The 16,891-nt window shown below is 38.8% G+C and overlaps 1 protein-coding gene across 8 annotated transcripts in view; it reads left to right on the forward strand.

Moving 5' to 3' along the window:
- The window catches only part of LOC124165227 (lachesin-like), an 878,935-nt gene that overhangs the window by 771,377 nt on the left and 90,667 nt on the right, over window positions 1-16,891 (forward strand). For all 8 annotated transcript variants that reach the window (XM_046542522.1, XM_046542529.1, XM_046542528.1 and 5 more), the window contains one exon: window positions 16,520-16,651. In XM_046542522.1, coding sequence (XP_046398478.1) covers window positions 16,520-16,651 — 132 coding nt within the window. The remainder of the gene's footprint in view (window positions 1-16,519; window positions 16,652-16,891) is intronic.

A 16,891-nucleotide genomic window follows, 5' to 3' on the forward strand; every position in this document is an offset into this window, starting at 1 on the left:
AGCGTTTATTAAAGTCCTTTATGGTTCGGGGGAAAAACGAATTCGCATATCTATCCGTTCGGCAAAACATCTCTCTTAATTTATCGCTTCTATCGGACCTGGAAAATAGTGTGGCTCTAATATTATGTTCTCTGTGTCGCTCTTTAAGATATCCATTCTCAATTGTTCAAGCAATCTAAGCCTAGCGCGCAGCCTCCGAGTCTCCAACGGCTCCCAGCCTAACTCGCTTAACATCTGGGTAACACTGTCTGTACGCCCGTAGCAGTTTTTGACGAAACGCGCAGCCTTCCTTTGAATTTTATTCAGCCTTTAGACGTTCCTCCGACAAAATTTCTCCGAGGGTGAGATAGCCAAGGGAAAGGAACTTGCTTCCTGCCCTGAATGTGCGATGTTTACCCTCGTGTGGCTAAGTGTGGAGTGGTTTGAGCCTCACCCATCCAAACCAACCTTCGCATTTACTTCATATGACTAATCCATTTAAAAAGAATGATTTCTGCCCAACTTTGGTGCATTGACAGTTTATGTAAAGATTGATGATGTTTCTTCCTTTGTATTTTGTACTCCTTTTTACCATGAAAGGCTTAAATTGATTTTACTTCAGTCTGCTCTTGTTTCTTAATACAAAATTTATTCTTGAAAAAATTACTGACGTCTCCCCTACGTACGCTCTCCCGCGGGCAAATTGGGAACTACCCCCGAAATCCGATGATGACACAAGCTATTGCAAATGCAGGAACTCTCTAAGTTTTTGTCCTTGTTTCATGAGCATGTTAAATTTCAGGAAGGTTACTTTAGTGACAAACGTGGTCCCATCCAATTTTCCAATGCTTGAATTAAACTGCTATCATACGAATATTTTATCGCATTTGAAGACCCCTTCAGTTCCATCCGCCTTCCTCATTCAACCCACCATTCATTGCCTAGAGGCATAATTAAATGGTTGATAAAGATTTGTGCATCACTCTTGCATCAATTGGGTGAGAAGGAGGAAATATATCCTTCCTCTTGTAACAAAAAAAAAAACATTTTCTGGTGCTAATTTAAACATGGAACACTTCTCGTCCTTCCAATATTGTGATATTATATATTTTCTTTTGTTCATAACGTTTTTAAACTTTTGACTTCCAGTATTTTCTTACATAACAAGTATTTGGAGTTCAGAATACAACCATAGAAAATATGTACCGCATATTCGCCATTTTCTATACTCCTTAGACGTAGGTTAACAGAAACACAATAAATTCTCAAGAACAGCAAAATGGTTGCAATTTTAAAATATTTTGCTGCATACGCATGTTTATTATATGTACATATATGGGAGACTAGGAATATCGCCTCCCATTTTGGCTGCTTCCACACAGGTCTATCCAGCTGATTGATGCTGTCTAAGGAAGTATTTGTCAACAATAGTTTGGAATACCTCTTGCAGAATAGAAAATAATTTACGCCTACTTATTCACCCTTCGTTAGCTAACCGCATTTGTCAAAACAGTACCTATTTACATTTTATCAGAATGAGAACTCCGCACCACTCAAGAAGCTTGCCATTCGCGAGTAATGACTTTGCTACTGAACTATTCAGAACCCACAATACCTAGTTCAGACGATGAAAGAATAAAATTGTGAGACAGTTCGCCTTGAAGAATCGTAACTTGGCGTTTTAGGTGGTAACAGGCTGCACTGACGATAGGGGAGGAATTGAAGCCCGATCTAGTCAAATAATTTGTTTCGCATATTTTTTTAATTTGGTGTAAACGCAATGGATGGGGTTATTATCAAGGAGTATTGCCTCTTCATGTTTGGGAAATGAATTAGAATTGGCCTAAATTTCAATGCGAAATGAATAATGAGCGTTTTCTCGCTTTATAAAAATACCCATGAATCTCTCATATTAGTTATGCCCTCACACTTTTATTCGCTATCTACTGACGCACAGCTACACTCGGCCATAGCAAGCACACGTAGCTTTACTACATCACTACTACAGCTTGCTCTTCTAAACCTTCTAGGTTCCTCTCTCCAAGGCTTCCCCGCCTTGTATCCCAGAGTGCACTGCGCGGCGCTAAACCACTCCCAAAACCCCTCCCCTCCACTTCTCCTATACTTCTGCTACCATTCCCAAACCCTTATTCCCAGTAGCTTCCCCAATCTTCTCCCCCCCCCCACCCTGTAGCCGGCTCCACTTTTCACTTCTGCCGTTGACGTGATTAATGGCTTCTGCCCCCACACTCCCCCTATCTTCTACACCCTCGCTTCGCTTCCGTCACATCTGGGACTCAAACCCCTAACCTTCTCCTCCACTCCACTTGTTCGCTATTCTTCCTCTCCCTCTCCGTTTCCTCCTCACATTTCTCTGCCACTCTCTCTCTCTCTCTCTCTCTCTCTCTCCACCCCTTCCCTTTTTTTGGTTTTCTCTCGCCTTCATCCCCCTTTTTTTCTATATATTTGCTTTCTCCAAATTCCTCTCAACTCCCTTCCTCACCGTGTCATCCCTCCAATACTCTTATAGCGCCTCATTTAACCCACGTCTCCTCACCCCACTAGAGTATTTCGCTCGAATTTTCAAACGATACATTGAAGAGTATTTCAGGAAGCTTTTATAAATTAGCCAATAGTTCATGAAATGCAATACAATTACAAGTAGAGTATTACAACAAGGGTATAACCAGGATCAAAACTAGGGGGTGGAGGGGCAAGCCATGCTTGTTCAACTTGTAGGTAAGATTTAAGCATGGAATGGGTGAATGATATCAACATTTAAAGGAAAATGTAACAGCTCTTTATTAGTTTTTAAAATTATTTGCTTGAAAAAAATATTATTTTCCTTAAAGAAATTTGCGATTTTTGCCTCTAGGAGGGGAGGCAGCTGCCCCCTCCTGCCCCTCGCTGGATACGCCCATATATTGCAACTTGGAAGCGAATTTTTGAATTAGAAGGAAAAAAAATTGCGTATTTTATAGGCATATACTTCACTCAATTTCTGAGCAAATACAGAAGGTGAGGATAGCGCTTATAGAGATCAAAGCTAGAGCGCTGTGCATTTCTGACTTTAAGGATAGGGGGGGCAATTTCATTCCTGTGGGAAACCTCACTCTTCGAGGTTTTGTATTTAGAGTATACTGGGATTTCAACACAAAGTTAGAACACTGAGTTAACAATTCTAAGATTGGTTTGAGGCACCTCTCTTATCCGATAACCTTTTCAGAGCGACGTATTTCTTCTGTTTTACATCCTTAATAATCTGTCCTATGTAAATCATAGGGGACCGTCCATTGCCCTTCTCATCTTCCACCTGTCCTCCTGTCATCATACCAGTGGCGCCGACTCCATGGGGCCTGAGGAAGCCCGAGCCCCCTAAAAATTCGTAACGGGTGTGAGGAAAAAATGTGTCAGGCTTTTCGATTTTCCCCGGAGTCTCCAGATATCGAGATTTGAGTTATCAGGGTTCTAATGTTGATCATATGACTCTTCTAAAATGCTTAAAAAACTTAAAACTCACTCACTACTTATAAAATTTCTCGGGGCAAGATCCCCGGTTTGGGCCCCCCCAATATTTTTTGGAAGTCGGCATCCCTGCATCATACCTCAAATGTGGCCAACTAAGTTGTCCCATCTTCTCTTAAAGGTTTTTAGAAGACTTCTCTTTTCTCCCAATCCTCTCAGCACTTCCTCATCACTTACTGATCTATCCATTTTATATTCATCATTCTTCGGTAGCACCACATTTCGAATGCTTCCACTGTTGACTTGTATGGAGCTGTCAACGACCAACCCCTACTCCCACAGATAAACCTGTTCATTGGTTTAAACATTTTAGGGTAGAGCTAACTATAGGTACGATATTGGTCTAGCTTTCCCCTCCCACCCTCTTTTCGATTTCTTCTCCCTACATCCATTCACGCTCAGAGGCCAGTTAATCCATTTCCCATCGCCCATTTCATTTCCAGTCTCTTCTTTTCTTCCCCCTCTAAGTAGATTCTTTTACCCATTGCCATCTTACCCTTTACCCTCCCAATTTAGTCACTACGCCTTCTCGACCGAATATTCGTTTCTTTTTCTACCATCTCAGATACTTTGCCGATTACATATCTTCCGGTGATAAATATTCCATGAAGTCATTGAGGTCCTGAAGTAGTTCCTGCGAGTTTGATTAGTTAAATTTAATAATGTTTGAACTCCCAATTCTTTACGTACCCCTACCAGATGTTAATTTTTTGCAGTGGGCACATCGAAGTAGAAGCTACTTGCGATTTTGGCCAAATCTACGTGGGAGAGACTAGTATAAAACTCGATAAGTCTTATTAAGCTGAAAATTGCATCAATATGGGCCAATGATAGAATGGGTTAGCGCCAAATCAATCTGCTGTTCCAATAATTTCAGGGATAGGCTTTCTTTGGAAACCGTTGAAATCAGGCTTAGTAAAAAATACTTTTAATCGAGACAAGGGGAAGAAAGTCGTAAGACGAGTAGGGGAGAAAAGAATCCTCATGAAAACCTAAATAAGAATACGGAAAAACCTGATTTCCAATGATAGCCTGATGAAGACAATCTCCGAGGGTCAAGTGGAAGGCAAGAACGGAAAAGGAAGACCTCGAATGAAATTCATGGAACAGATAAAGAAGGTTGTATAAGGAAAGAAATACGTAGGTGAGAAAAGATTAGCTGATTGGAGTATTGAGTGGAGAGCTGCGTCCAATCTTAAGATTGCTGGCCAGTGATGATTGGATATCAACTTAGCTGTGTGTGGAATCCAACTTTAAGAAATAATAAATGATAGAACTCCTCCTTATTTTTCCAAATGACCCCGATTTTTCTGGCCGATGAGTAGTAACCTCATTTTTGTAATTGTTAAGCACGATACTAAAAAAATGAGCCCAAACGACTTCGAATTGTTGGCTAAGGGGAATTTCGGTGGGACATGTGACATAATAGCAATATTTATTTAAGAAACATTTACACATTAAAAGCACCGATTCCTATTAACTCCATAAAGGGAATACTAAGGTAATGTTAAGGAATCATATTTTAAGGGAAGTACAGCAGCCTAATTATCGGTTTCATCGCCTTTATTTTAAAAAACTAAGAGTATTTGGTGTACAGTACGTTGCCTCCACCACCTCTTGAGCTCACATTCATCTTTTCATGTCTGAATCAGCAAATAAGGTGCGCGTTCCACCAAAGTCAAGAGGCAAACAAACATGAGATACGTTGGGATATGTTGACGAGGGATTTGCATATTTAGACGATCAATCATGAGGACTTCCGTGTGTCAGTGTAGAAGTGTGAGTAGGGTCCTACAACAGCCGTGCTCAAAAGTATGGGACTAGTTCTATTAGGGTTGAACTTTGTGCTCGAGAAACTCTACGGTGGCCAAAGACAGTTGGTTATCTATGGACATTTTACTGAACCTGTTTTACAATGCGAGTTTAAAATTAGAAAATGACTCGTTCATTCTGCTTTTTCCATTCTGAAGAAGTTTCACTGTTCAGAAATTTCTCTGAACCATATCTCTACCTGCACTTCAGAAAATGATAAGCATCTTCACCAAAGTCGCTCACGATCTATTTTTTTTAACTGGGATAACTGGGAGTTTTACTCTATATAGAAGGACTGGCTTGGGTCATTTCGGACCATGAAGTTTTCTAGCCTTAAACTCACTACGGCCATCAATAGATCCAATTCTTTGGCATATTTTTGTTATACAGAGTGAAGTAATCTGTGATGAAGGGCACATAACTTGCTATCAATTGAATTCCCGAACAAATGCATCTCTTTTGTTGAACCAGTGACGGTCTGGTTATACCGGCTGGTCGGCTAGGGCCTCGAGCTCAGGGGTCCCGCAACGCTCCCGTATATCGTGAAGCAGCCGGCATGCCCTGGGGCGCTGGTCTAGTCTCTTCTCTCTCTTTCTCTCGCTCTATCTCTCTCCTGACCGCTCCTGACCCACGCATAGCCATTTTTTCCCTTCTCCACTCTTCCAAAAAACTCTAGTTCCTTAGCGAAACCCGATATCCCCACAGCTGTGTTCCTGAGAAGTTGAGACCCCAATTAGTTCACCGAAAATAAATATCAGATTACAATGTTTGGGTACCGTTACACATATCACATGTCTGACTCTCTGACAAAAGGTTAACATACACCCTGAAACAAGGTGCCACGCCTGGTAAGCAGGGAGGAAAGCGGTGTTGAATGGGGAACATGCGCGCGCGCGGCGCAACTTTTCTACATTTTTCCTCACAGATATCGCAAATTCCTACGCAATTCAATTATTGATGGTTTGATTAGTGAGAGAGTTTTACATTCCTACTAGCTGACCCGGCGAACTTCGTACCGCCTAACAATCAATGAACTTACAGTTTAGTAACACCATTCATAAATCAAGAGCGGCTGTATCGTTTTTAATCATGTTTAATTTATTTTAATAAAATAAGGATAAAAATTCAATAAAACTACGTAAATGAGTACCAAAATTGCTTGTCAGAAAGACATTTTCTTTATTGAATCTACACAAGGTGGATCGGAGCACGTTTACGCGGATTTTTTTCAATGAAATTTCTTGCGTTTTAGCTTAAGAAATTTTGGGCATTGTGGTTTTATAAAGCAGTCAATTAAATGAGAATTATATGGATTCATTTGTTGGCTATTTGTGTTATTGACCGTAAAAAAATGTTTTTAGGTCCAAGTCCATTGCGTAAACTTGGCCCGTTCACGGGGCAGGTTAACACAACGCCAGAACGACGCTTGACTTGATGCTCAAAATCGTATAAGAAAAGCCCCTATAAAGCAGTATTCGTATCAAATGACTTTAGGCGCGCCAGTTATAGTACCTATCTCTGTTTGGAAAAAATGCACTGCGTAAACGCACCACGGTGTGCCCTACACCTTCGGGTTTAATGTCTTGCGTAAAGCACCTTCTGATAAACAACAGTTTTTGTTTTGTTATCAGGCGCAAGATAAAGCGGATTAAGCTAAATTAATACAGCGAAGCGAAGCAGTGACGAAGCGAGGGGGGTTTTTGGGGGTTAAAACCCCCCCAAGAGCTCAGAAAGTTTTAATATTAAACGTGACTACAAAAGCAGTGCGGAAAAAAGGAATGAGAAGAAGAAAAAACTAAGTAATTCACAAAAGACTTGACTGCTTGGCAGAACAAGAACAGTTGTTTCAAAGCCAATACGCAATCGACATCGGTACATAATGCGATTTTAGATACAGATTCAGGTACGTTGGAAAAACGTATTTTCAGTTGAAAAGTTCTCAAAAAATACCCAAATTTAAATAAAATAGCATGTTTCTACGGAAAAAGTTGACGCCAGGACTTTTAAAGGCAACAGGGAAACTATCGTTTTCAAATATTAATGAAAAAAGGAAAGCAAGAAAAAAATTGCCAGTCGGCATCAGCCTTGTGTCTCCATATTGTATATCAAGGAATTCGTAACGTTGTCAAATGATAAAAAATGAAAATGAAACAAAATTACAAAAGGTGAGGACAGCGTGTAAACCCTGAGTGCGTCCAATAGGGTAGTTTCCTTCATCAAAGAAAACGAAAGGCATTGATTGCGATTCCTAGCCCACCATTACTGTATTCATAATATACAAATTATTTCGATTTAGAAGTAGGTACCGGTTTAGACGAATGGCTATGGTCCATTTTTATCCTCATTTGAAAAGGGCCAGATTGGCGCCCATGCGATGCCACTCCACGTGCCGTCACAGGGACCTAGTTTCTATACGAGAGAATAGGAGTTATACATCGTATGAGGTTACCAATGCATGCATGAGGCGCAGAGCTCAGGGAAACATGTATTAATAATCACTTATTAAAACTGGCTAAGGTCGGAAAGTTTTCTTCGTTTGATAAGGTATTAATAATCCTTATTTAAGCCAAGCGCTACCAGCCAGCAGGGTACTCAGCTACCCGCTAGCAGCTTGCGTCGTATCAGCGCTCAACTCGCCTCTAGGTCACCTCAGAGGGCGGCGGCGGGAACCAGAAATACGCCACACGGAGAGATTTCCCGGCATTCATACTTGCGCGTCGCGTTTTCGCGCGCTTGAAATTTTTCACTTTTCATTTTATCGCGAAAAATAGATATCGTCATTTAAAAATCTAAAAGCGTGAAATACGTACTCTAGGAGTAATAATCTTTCCATTTAGGCAATAAAAAAATAATAGGAAACCACCCTATTGGAGGATTGGAGCATTCCGTTCCCTAGTTTATTTTCTAGTCCCTGATTATGTCATATGCTTTTTTAGCGGGAGAAAAAGATTAAAATATTTTTAAATGATTACATTTACTTTTATAGATGAAAAAAGGCTTATCTTTCTATCAAATCATCAAATTTCATGCTTCCTTCATCAAATTCAAGGTTTTTGGTCGTCCCGCCCGGACCGTAGGCCACCTTTAAAGAGGTACCTACTGAAATCATAATACTTAAAATCATTCGATATTTCTCGTAACTAATTCTCCATGATTGAAAGGCACAAAATTATTGATACTTTAACGAGTTTTATTTTAATACAACCCGAAACAAAGTCTGGAGTAGAGGTTGGTTCGTGAGAAATTATTTTTCAATTTAATAAGCAGCAAAATATGAATAACAAACCAAATCTTCATTTTATTTTATTATTAAGAAAAAGAGTATAATTTCTTCTTTATACCAGTCACTTTTTTCTCCTCTTCTACCGTCAAGAAGCCTAATGACACTCTTTGGGCACATCTAGGTTGATGATGGCCTCGAGATACTGTTTTAGAGCTGCTTCTGTATTATCGTATTTTAACGTCTTAATTTGGCATAAAAAGGCCCGTTCATTTCAATGGTTGGAGAATAATGTGACCTGGAATATCGATATTATCCCTACCCAGAAGCACCCTTGGCGATGGCCGCACCACGCACCCAAGGGGGGCGTAGGAAATTGGCCCCCTCTCCGGTTATCCCGCACGCGGCTGCGGTGTCTGCTCGAGGAATCAATATCATCCTCCGCCATCGCTCATTAAACTGCCTCACGCCCCTTGGGGTGTGACCACACGCCCCTTCCTTTAAGATGATGCTAATCAGGCGAAAAGTGACGGCGCGGCACGCCCCCTCCCCTTCAGAACAAACATCAGGCCCTTCAATCTCCTCGGAGCTGCTTTGGCGAGGAAGGGAAACACAATAATCGCCCATAAACGGGCAAAGGCGACGTTATCATACTGGTGGCATGATTTTTTTTTGTTTCTCTCATAAAATATTAAATCACACTCAATCACAAATAGTGTAGTGGGCATCATCGTAAGTTACCTACCCGAGAACGAATGAAAATTGGAGGTATTGCTACAGGGTAATGCCATTGAGTATCTACGTTTTGATATTATGTTGTAATAATAATAATTATAGTGAATACCACCGCGAAAAATTGCTATAAAACAGCTATTTTAAACTTCAATACGAATTGCCAATCCAAACGGATAAAACTATAGTCAATAATTGAACAGATATAATGTTCATTGCCAAAAAATATATAACCTGTTACATAGCTGATATTGCTGTGCCACCGTCGTATAACATCGACAAGACAGTAGCCGGAAAAATAAATAAGTACCAAGAATTGGCTGTAGGAATAAAAAGAATATGGAATATGGAACAGGTTTATATAGCTCCAATTTTCATCTCTGCTACCGGTATCATCCCAAAACATATGCAAAATAGTTTCGAAATACTCAGCCTTCATCTAAATATACACGTCAAATTACAAAGGCTGTCATAATTTCAACCTGCCATATCACGAGAAAATTTCTCAACGCAATAGAGCTGTAAAGAGTTACCTTGGTGAGAACCCGTGCTCTTTACACTAAAACAGCTCAGTGAAAACTGAAGAATATTTAAGGAAAAAAGATAATACTTAATAATAATTGTAAGTAATAACTTATTTATTCCTGCATTTTGATTTTACAGCTGAATGAGAAGATAACAAAGAGATGGAGCTTTAGGTGGTCTACCAAGGTCATAGGGCCAGGATTGAGTCTCCATCAAATAAAATAATGCATGCCAATGGAAGAAAATAATCATGCAGTAAATAATACAAGAGTGTATTAAAGAAATAACACCATAATAAATGTTCAATTATTTCTTGTGAGAAAAGCCAGTCTTTGGCAAGTCTTAACATTTTATTCGATGATTTAGTTTTTTTTTTATTTAAGCGGGCAGTAAATGAAATAACTTTGGCCCCATGTAAAGAAATCAACTTTTATAGCCTTGAGCGTTAACCTTAGTTTGTTTGTACTACAAATGGCCCACTCACAAAATTATGTAGGTATATATTTATCGCAACCACTCGGCATAGTGCCACTTCTGGCATAAAACAATTTTAGGACTTTGAATAAGTACAAATGCCTTAGTGGCAACAATGTTAGGGCCACAAACAACAAAAATTCGTGTTCATAAATTGTGCTCGAAATTCGTTCATAGATTTAGAGCAGTTTTGATAAATGCATTTGTTTTGTTTGACGCAGCTTTTCAAACCACTCTCTTATCTGATATCCTTGTTACATTTACGTATTTTTTCTCTTTTGCATCGATCAAGAAAAGATTTTAATGCACCGAGAAATATTTTTAATATATCATTTTTCATCTGATCAATGGATATCATTCGTCTCAATGTGTTGGACGCAATGATTTAAGATAATTCTGTTATTGTCATTTAATATGTTGTGCTCGTAATCAGCTCGTATTTTTATTTTTTACAACTTACCCCACCAAGTAAAGATTAATCTGTCGAGTTCTTATAAAAAATATGCGTTATCCGTTTTAATTGGCAATAGGCAGCGAACTTCTTATGTCAACCTAACTTATTTTAGCTTATGAAAAAGTATGCTGAATTTGTAGCCATTATTCCATGAGAATTGGAGGTTATGCTGCTGGGTGATGCCATTGAGTAGCTACGTTTTGATATTATGCACTCGAAATTCGTGCATAGCTTCAGAGCGCTTTTGTTAAACCTTAGCACATGTGAACCCTAGAAAGATAACATATTCCTCACATTTCACGCAGGTCCATTTACCTTCTGGGTTATTAACCTACGGCCGTCAGCACACGATTAGCCCAATAATGGATAAAATGGATAATATATTTAAACGCGTGGTATAAGTGCTTTCGATTAGGGCACAGATGATTATCTCTGATGAGAGGTATTCATTGCGGTCGCCATAATAAGGAAGGGCCCGCGATGATGCCAAAATGTGAGCCTCGAATTTATTCTCGCATTTGGCATGTTGTTCGGGAAATTTGCCAAATACTTTAATGAGAGCACAGCCCTCGTGCAGTGAAAAATTTATGGCTCAGCATGAAAAGGATGCTACTCAAATGAACACCCTAATTTGAGCCATAAAAAATAAAACATGGGGGAAAATTCCGTGTTGGCTCATGAACCCACGGCAGTCTGAGTTTTACAGCGGATCATGATGATATGTGATCGCTTTATTGTTTTTAGTTTTCCACCGTCCAGGTGGAATTTTTAGCGTTTTGGGAAATAGTTAAAAATATTTAGAAAAAGATATTCTAATTCCATTCTCTATAGTGTTCACGCTTGGATTAATGTGAATTTTCTTATTAAGGTAACTTATGAACTCATCAATAGTTACGCGTCGTATTTCAATTTTATAAAAAGGACATATTTCATCACGAAACTGTGCGGAGAATCACGTTACAGCAGCGAAAAATTTCTATTAAAACGCACGTATCTAGCTAAAAAATAACTAATATTTCCATGAAATGAAAGGGTCATAAATGCATATTTGCATTTATACAAGGATAGATTCTTTGTCTTTTGTTTCTTACATTTTTGGCAATGCATGTAATGTCCTGGAAACCTATTTCTGAAGAATAACAACCGATGTTGTATTTCGCCTATCCACTGGAGTTCAGTAAACAAAGGTGGATCCAGGATTTTTTTCTGGCGGGGCACAAGGGTTTGACAGGTTTACTTATATGTGATATTTAAAAAAATACATCAATTACTGAATGATTTATTTCCATTATTTTGATATGAAATTTATCAATATTAAATTAAGTGATTGAGGCTCCCTATTACACGTAATAAAACAAACGTAATGATAACCGTACAAAAAATCTTGTCTATTTTTAGCATCTGGGGAGGACACGTCCCCTCGTTATCCGCCTATGATCATCAAGATTCTATCGGAGAGAATGAACGGTATTTAGCAGTAATTTATCTGTCAATTATTTTCGACCCTTTTCTTCAGCAATTTAGTTCATTGTTCCGTTAATTGTGTACTGTTATGCAGGCATTTTTATTGCTATTTACCAAAACTATTCCGATATTCATCCACTCATTTCGGAATATTCTTTTATCGTAATACTTAGGAATCAGCAGCTACGGAAAGATGATCTTATGGTTTCTAGCATGGACAGAAAAAAATCTAAAGAATTTCTTACGCATCAAAATGAATTTGGATTATATTTATGGAAATAATTAAGTTGAGTGGCTTCAAGGGAGAAGTTCAAAAGCATGAACACATTCAATGAATGGCGATACTGCCATGTCATCTGAGAGCTGGAAAAGGTAGAATCAATATGTATAGAAGTAACATAATTGGAGACAAATGAGTGTTAGTTATTGCAATGGTTAAAACCCTTAATTCGATAAAATTAACGTCTTTAGAAATCTTTTCAATCTCATTTTTACTGATTGTTTACCCTGATGCAGCCCGAAAAACATCCACCTATTATCCATGCAGTGTCAAGGTATTAGACGGAGTTGAAAAATCACTTAATGGCACTTTTGCACCAAAGTGTTTTCTTAGAACATCGAGAAATCTATTTAAATAGTTAATTAATAAAAGTTTTTAGGAAACTAAGACTTGGATTTCAATTATTTGAATTCGCATAACGATTTCTTGATGATAGATAGACCTTATGAGTTACGTCCTTAGTGGATACTAGCTAGGTTTATAGTTATTTAGGTTTTTCTACTACGAAATTGTTCCTATTTTACACCTGGTAATGCAATGACAGCCATGTCACATTGCAAGCATAAAAAAATCTTCTTTGGTCTCTTTTTTAATTTATTATTATCATTATTATAAATTGGTTGTATATTCCGTAAAAACAAAAGGCACTAATACAATTTTAAGACCGCCCTAGTGACACCGTCGCAATTTGCTCTTGGTTTCCACTACTCTAATGATTATCTTCATTTTCTATTTGCACTTTCTATTAATTATCTCTTACAGTACTTGAATTAACCATTGCTATACTTCAGTCAAATGACCCATTTTTTAGATTTAGCGGATGTTTATAAACTAATATAATTAATAAAAGGATTAATTCGGTTGTATTCATTTTTATTCGAGGCAGTTTAAGGTATGTCTAGATCCTTTACTCTCCAAAAATATTGGATCCTCGAAACTTTCAATATACGATGCTGAAAAGTAGTTCACTATGATGTAAAGGCGTTATGAAAGTCAGCTATATGCTTGGGAAGGCAAAAAATAAATCCATATTCCTTACGGCTTCCCAGACTTTTGAAAATACCTCAATGTTTCCAATTCTGCTGATGCACCCCTAAAAACACCCCTACGTGTGGCTTAGCCAGAATAGTCTTGCAGGCTTAGTGGTGTAAGTGGATACCTGACCGACAATCGGGAGAACCAGATTCAGATCGAGATCCAAATGACTTTTTAATGGCGAATTTTATCCTTGATGTATGTAACGTTGCACGTGACTGCGTACAAAGTTGCTTGTCACATACAGTGCTTTTTTCATGTGCTGGAATTCTGCGCAATTAAACTTGAAAGTACTCTCTAAAACAGACTCTCGCTTTAAGTTTTGAGCGCCATAGATACGCAATGTTACGTTGCTGGGTGCTAGGATTTGCTTGTTTAATTTATCGATCTGTTCTGGCCATGTGATCCATATAATATTTCGAGCTTACCGCGTGAACGGCGATGAAACTTTTGGTGAATTTTCATGAGAAAAAATTCTCCTGGAAAGGGAATCGAACCATAACCTTGGACCTATATAGACCTTGGATTTCATTCCTCTGTACGATTGCCAAAGAAATTTAGGAAACCGTCAAGCGTAGTAGCCTGCGTGGTGGCACGGAAAGACGGAGGATCTTGGTTTGATTCCCGGACGAGGAGATTTTTTTGTCGTGCCAATTCATCTACGTGTGACCCATGTCTGAGCCTCAGGTCTTTCAAACTGCCTCCCAGCCTTCTCTTTAGGCACGCTTTTGAATCCTCTGTATGGCACAGTCAAAGTGCTTCTATTTTTTGGGCGGAAGAGGAATAAAAAATAAGAAAAAAAACCTTTTTCCCCATTCTTTTTAGTATTTTGAGCGCTTCGATACGACGAGAGATGGGCAAAAAGGAGAAATTTGCCCCTTGCCTCTCTCTCTCGCTATCGTGTCCGCCCGTGAACCAAACCCCAGAGTTTACACAAAAAGAAAAAAGGAACTACTCACTAGTGTACCACTCGAAATTTTGAAGTCGTTTGAGAGAGAGCCACTGTGTTCTTCCCATCGGTCTATGGGGGAAGAATGTAAAGCAGTCGTGTTACAACGCTTCAGTCGACGCACAGATAACACACACTCACACTTTGGGCGCCATTTTTGTTCTCGCTCCCCAGTGTCCGCGGAGGAATGTTCCTGAACTGAAATATACGATTGTTTTTCCCGTTCAAGTAAAAAAATCACGTTTTTTGTTATTCGAGTTTCTTTTATTTCGATTATCTACCGAGGGAACCCTCTGCGAGTGTACAAGGGTGGAAATAATCCTGTTTGATTATTTTATTGGCCCTTTTGACTCGCGCCTGTTGTACAGTGAACGTGAATTGAAACGGTCAGAGGAGGGAGAAAGGAGATTGGTACTTTCGGAAATGCTTTCGGTTGCTCCAATCATTAAAGTAAAAGTCCATTTGGTTTTTATCATTAAAGTGATGTCCCATTCAAATGATGAAAATTTAGTTTCACTGTTCTATTGTCCACTTTTTCGCAACAAAGAGTGATGTGTGAATCTGGTGTCAGCGCAAACGGGACGTGCAAAATTAATCAGATGCATACCGACCGCTCGATCGGTCGAATTTTGTGACGTAGCTACGTCCCATTAAACTAGTTTTCTAGATGACGTTAACGTCATCTTGAAATCATCACAATAATCTTAAAATTTTCAAATAGCATAGATTAGATTTTTTCATAATTTTTCTGCGACTAGCTTTTTTAACTTTTACATTTAAGGAAATAAACAACAAGTATTTCATATTCGATCCCAAAACTCTAGTAGAATTCCTTTCGTTAGTTCTCCAGGAAATAACTAGAACCTGTATAAAGTGAGACTTCGCTAGCTAATGTAATGCTTCGTTCATAGTACGAGCGATCGTCCTAACGATAGTTGGCCGAACTAGCTGTGTTTATTCCTGACAATAGATACTGTAGTTCCGAACGTTGCCATATTACGATGGTTATGCGCTGGGAGACCGGAAGAGGAAGCGGTAAGAGAAAGGCGAAAAGTTCGTTAAGCTCTCTTCGCTCTATTTTTTTCATGGATTTGTTCAAGCAAGGAAGAATATGGGCGGAAGAAAAATTATTCGTTAAATACACGTTGAACAAAGTTATATCTGGACCGTGCATACCTCAGCAGCTTTGCTTACCGTCGATTTCCCGTTCACTTTAGACGTCAGTACTAGAGGGCAGCACAGATTTTAATCATCGTTGTGTGAATGCACGATAGTTTCAACGATTGCTGGAACAATCGTAATCTGAACTAGGCATTATTTTAATTTGCTCATGCTATAACGAATTGCCATGTCAGTGCTCCACGGGAAAAATAAAATATATCAAGTGGTGGAATTTCAAAAAAAAAAATTCAGAAAAGTTATCTGCTTTGCTAATTTTTTTATTCGTACACTGCGTTTAATATGGTCCAGTAATAGCTTCCTTGAAGCACCATCTCCTTCATAGAATTCTATATAGTGGTTTTCCTTTGCAACGCATCTACTACTATCATGATCGAAGTAGAATAATATGTGCCATTACCTTTCTCCGTTGAGTTTCTTGTTTACAGTGTCTTGTGGGTAATTCCATGCTCACTATCGGTAACGGGGTTGGCAGAATTCAATGTTACTCCTCCGTGGTACAACGGAGCCAACTCATTCACAATCTACATTTAAATTCTTTCGAAAGTGTATATCGGGATATCATTTGTAAGAGATGAAAAGAATTGTTTATATTACCAAGAATCAATTTTTGAGTTGAAAGGACAGTGTTCTTAAACGGAAATATTTACGTGAATATGAAAGAGGGGAAGAATGACGCACATAAGAGGCCAGCGACGTTTACAGGCAAATTAATAATGCACTTACAATTAGCAATTCTTTATTAGGAATTGTATGAGCTAATTCTTGGATGAGAGCGTAATATATAATACATCACTAAATAAGTGTTGCTGATTTTTTATTCTTTTTTCTTCTCTTTCCATGTGCCAACTCTATCTGCTGACATTTGTTTCGTGCGACACCTGCCAACAGCCGCCCGAACTTTTGACGGAGAAACCCTTCAGCTGACGAACGTCCAGCGAACCGACATGGGGGCTTACCTGTGCATCGCCTCCAATGCGGTCCCTCCGGCTGTCTCCAAGAGATTCATCGTTCATGTCCATTGTAAGTATATAGTATGCAACATCTAAGTATGCATTGTGTACACTCACACTACCCCCCAAGCTGCCTCAAAAAGCGTATTGAGGTGGGAGGTAAAATCACTGCCGCTACCATCAGAAAAAAGAAAGGGTAATGTGTGATTAAGATATCTGGCTGTTCTACAGTACGCCTAATATAATATAAATTATATAATATAATATATAACTTATATAATATAACTTTATTCCATTTGTATTCATATAT

Source organism: Ischnura elegans, chromosome 9 (assembly GCF_921293095.1).
Source record: "Ischnura elegans chromosome 9, ioIscEleg1.1, whole genome shotgun sequence".
In the NCBI taxonomy this organism is placed as follows: domain Eukaryota; kingdom Metazoa; phylum Arthropoda; class Insecta; order Odonata; family Coenagrionidae; genus Ischnura; species Ischnura elegans.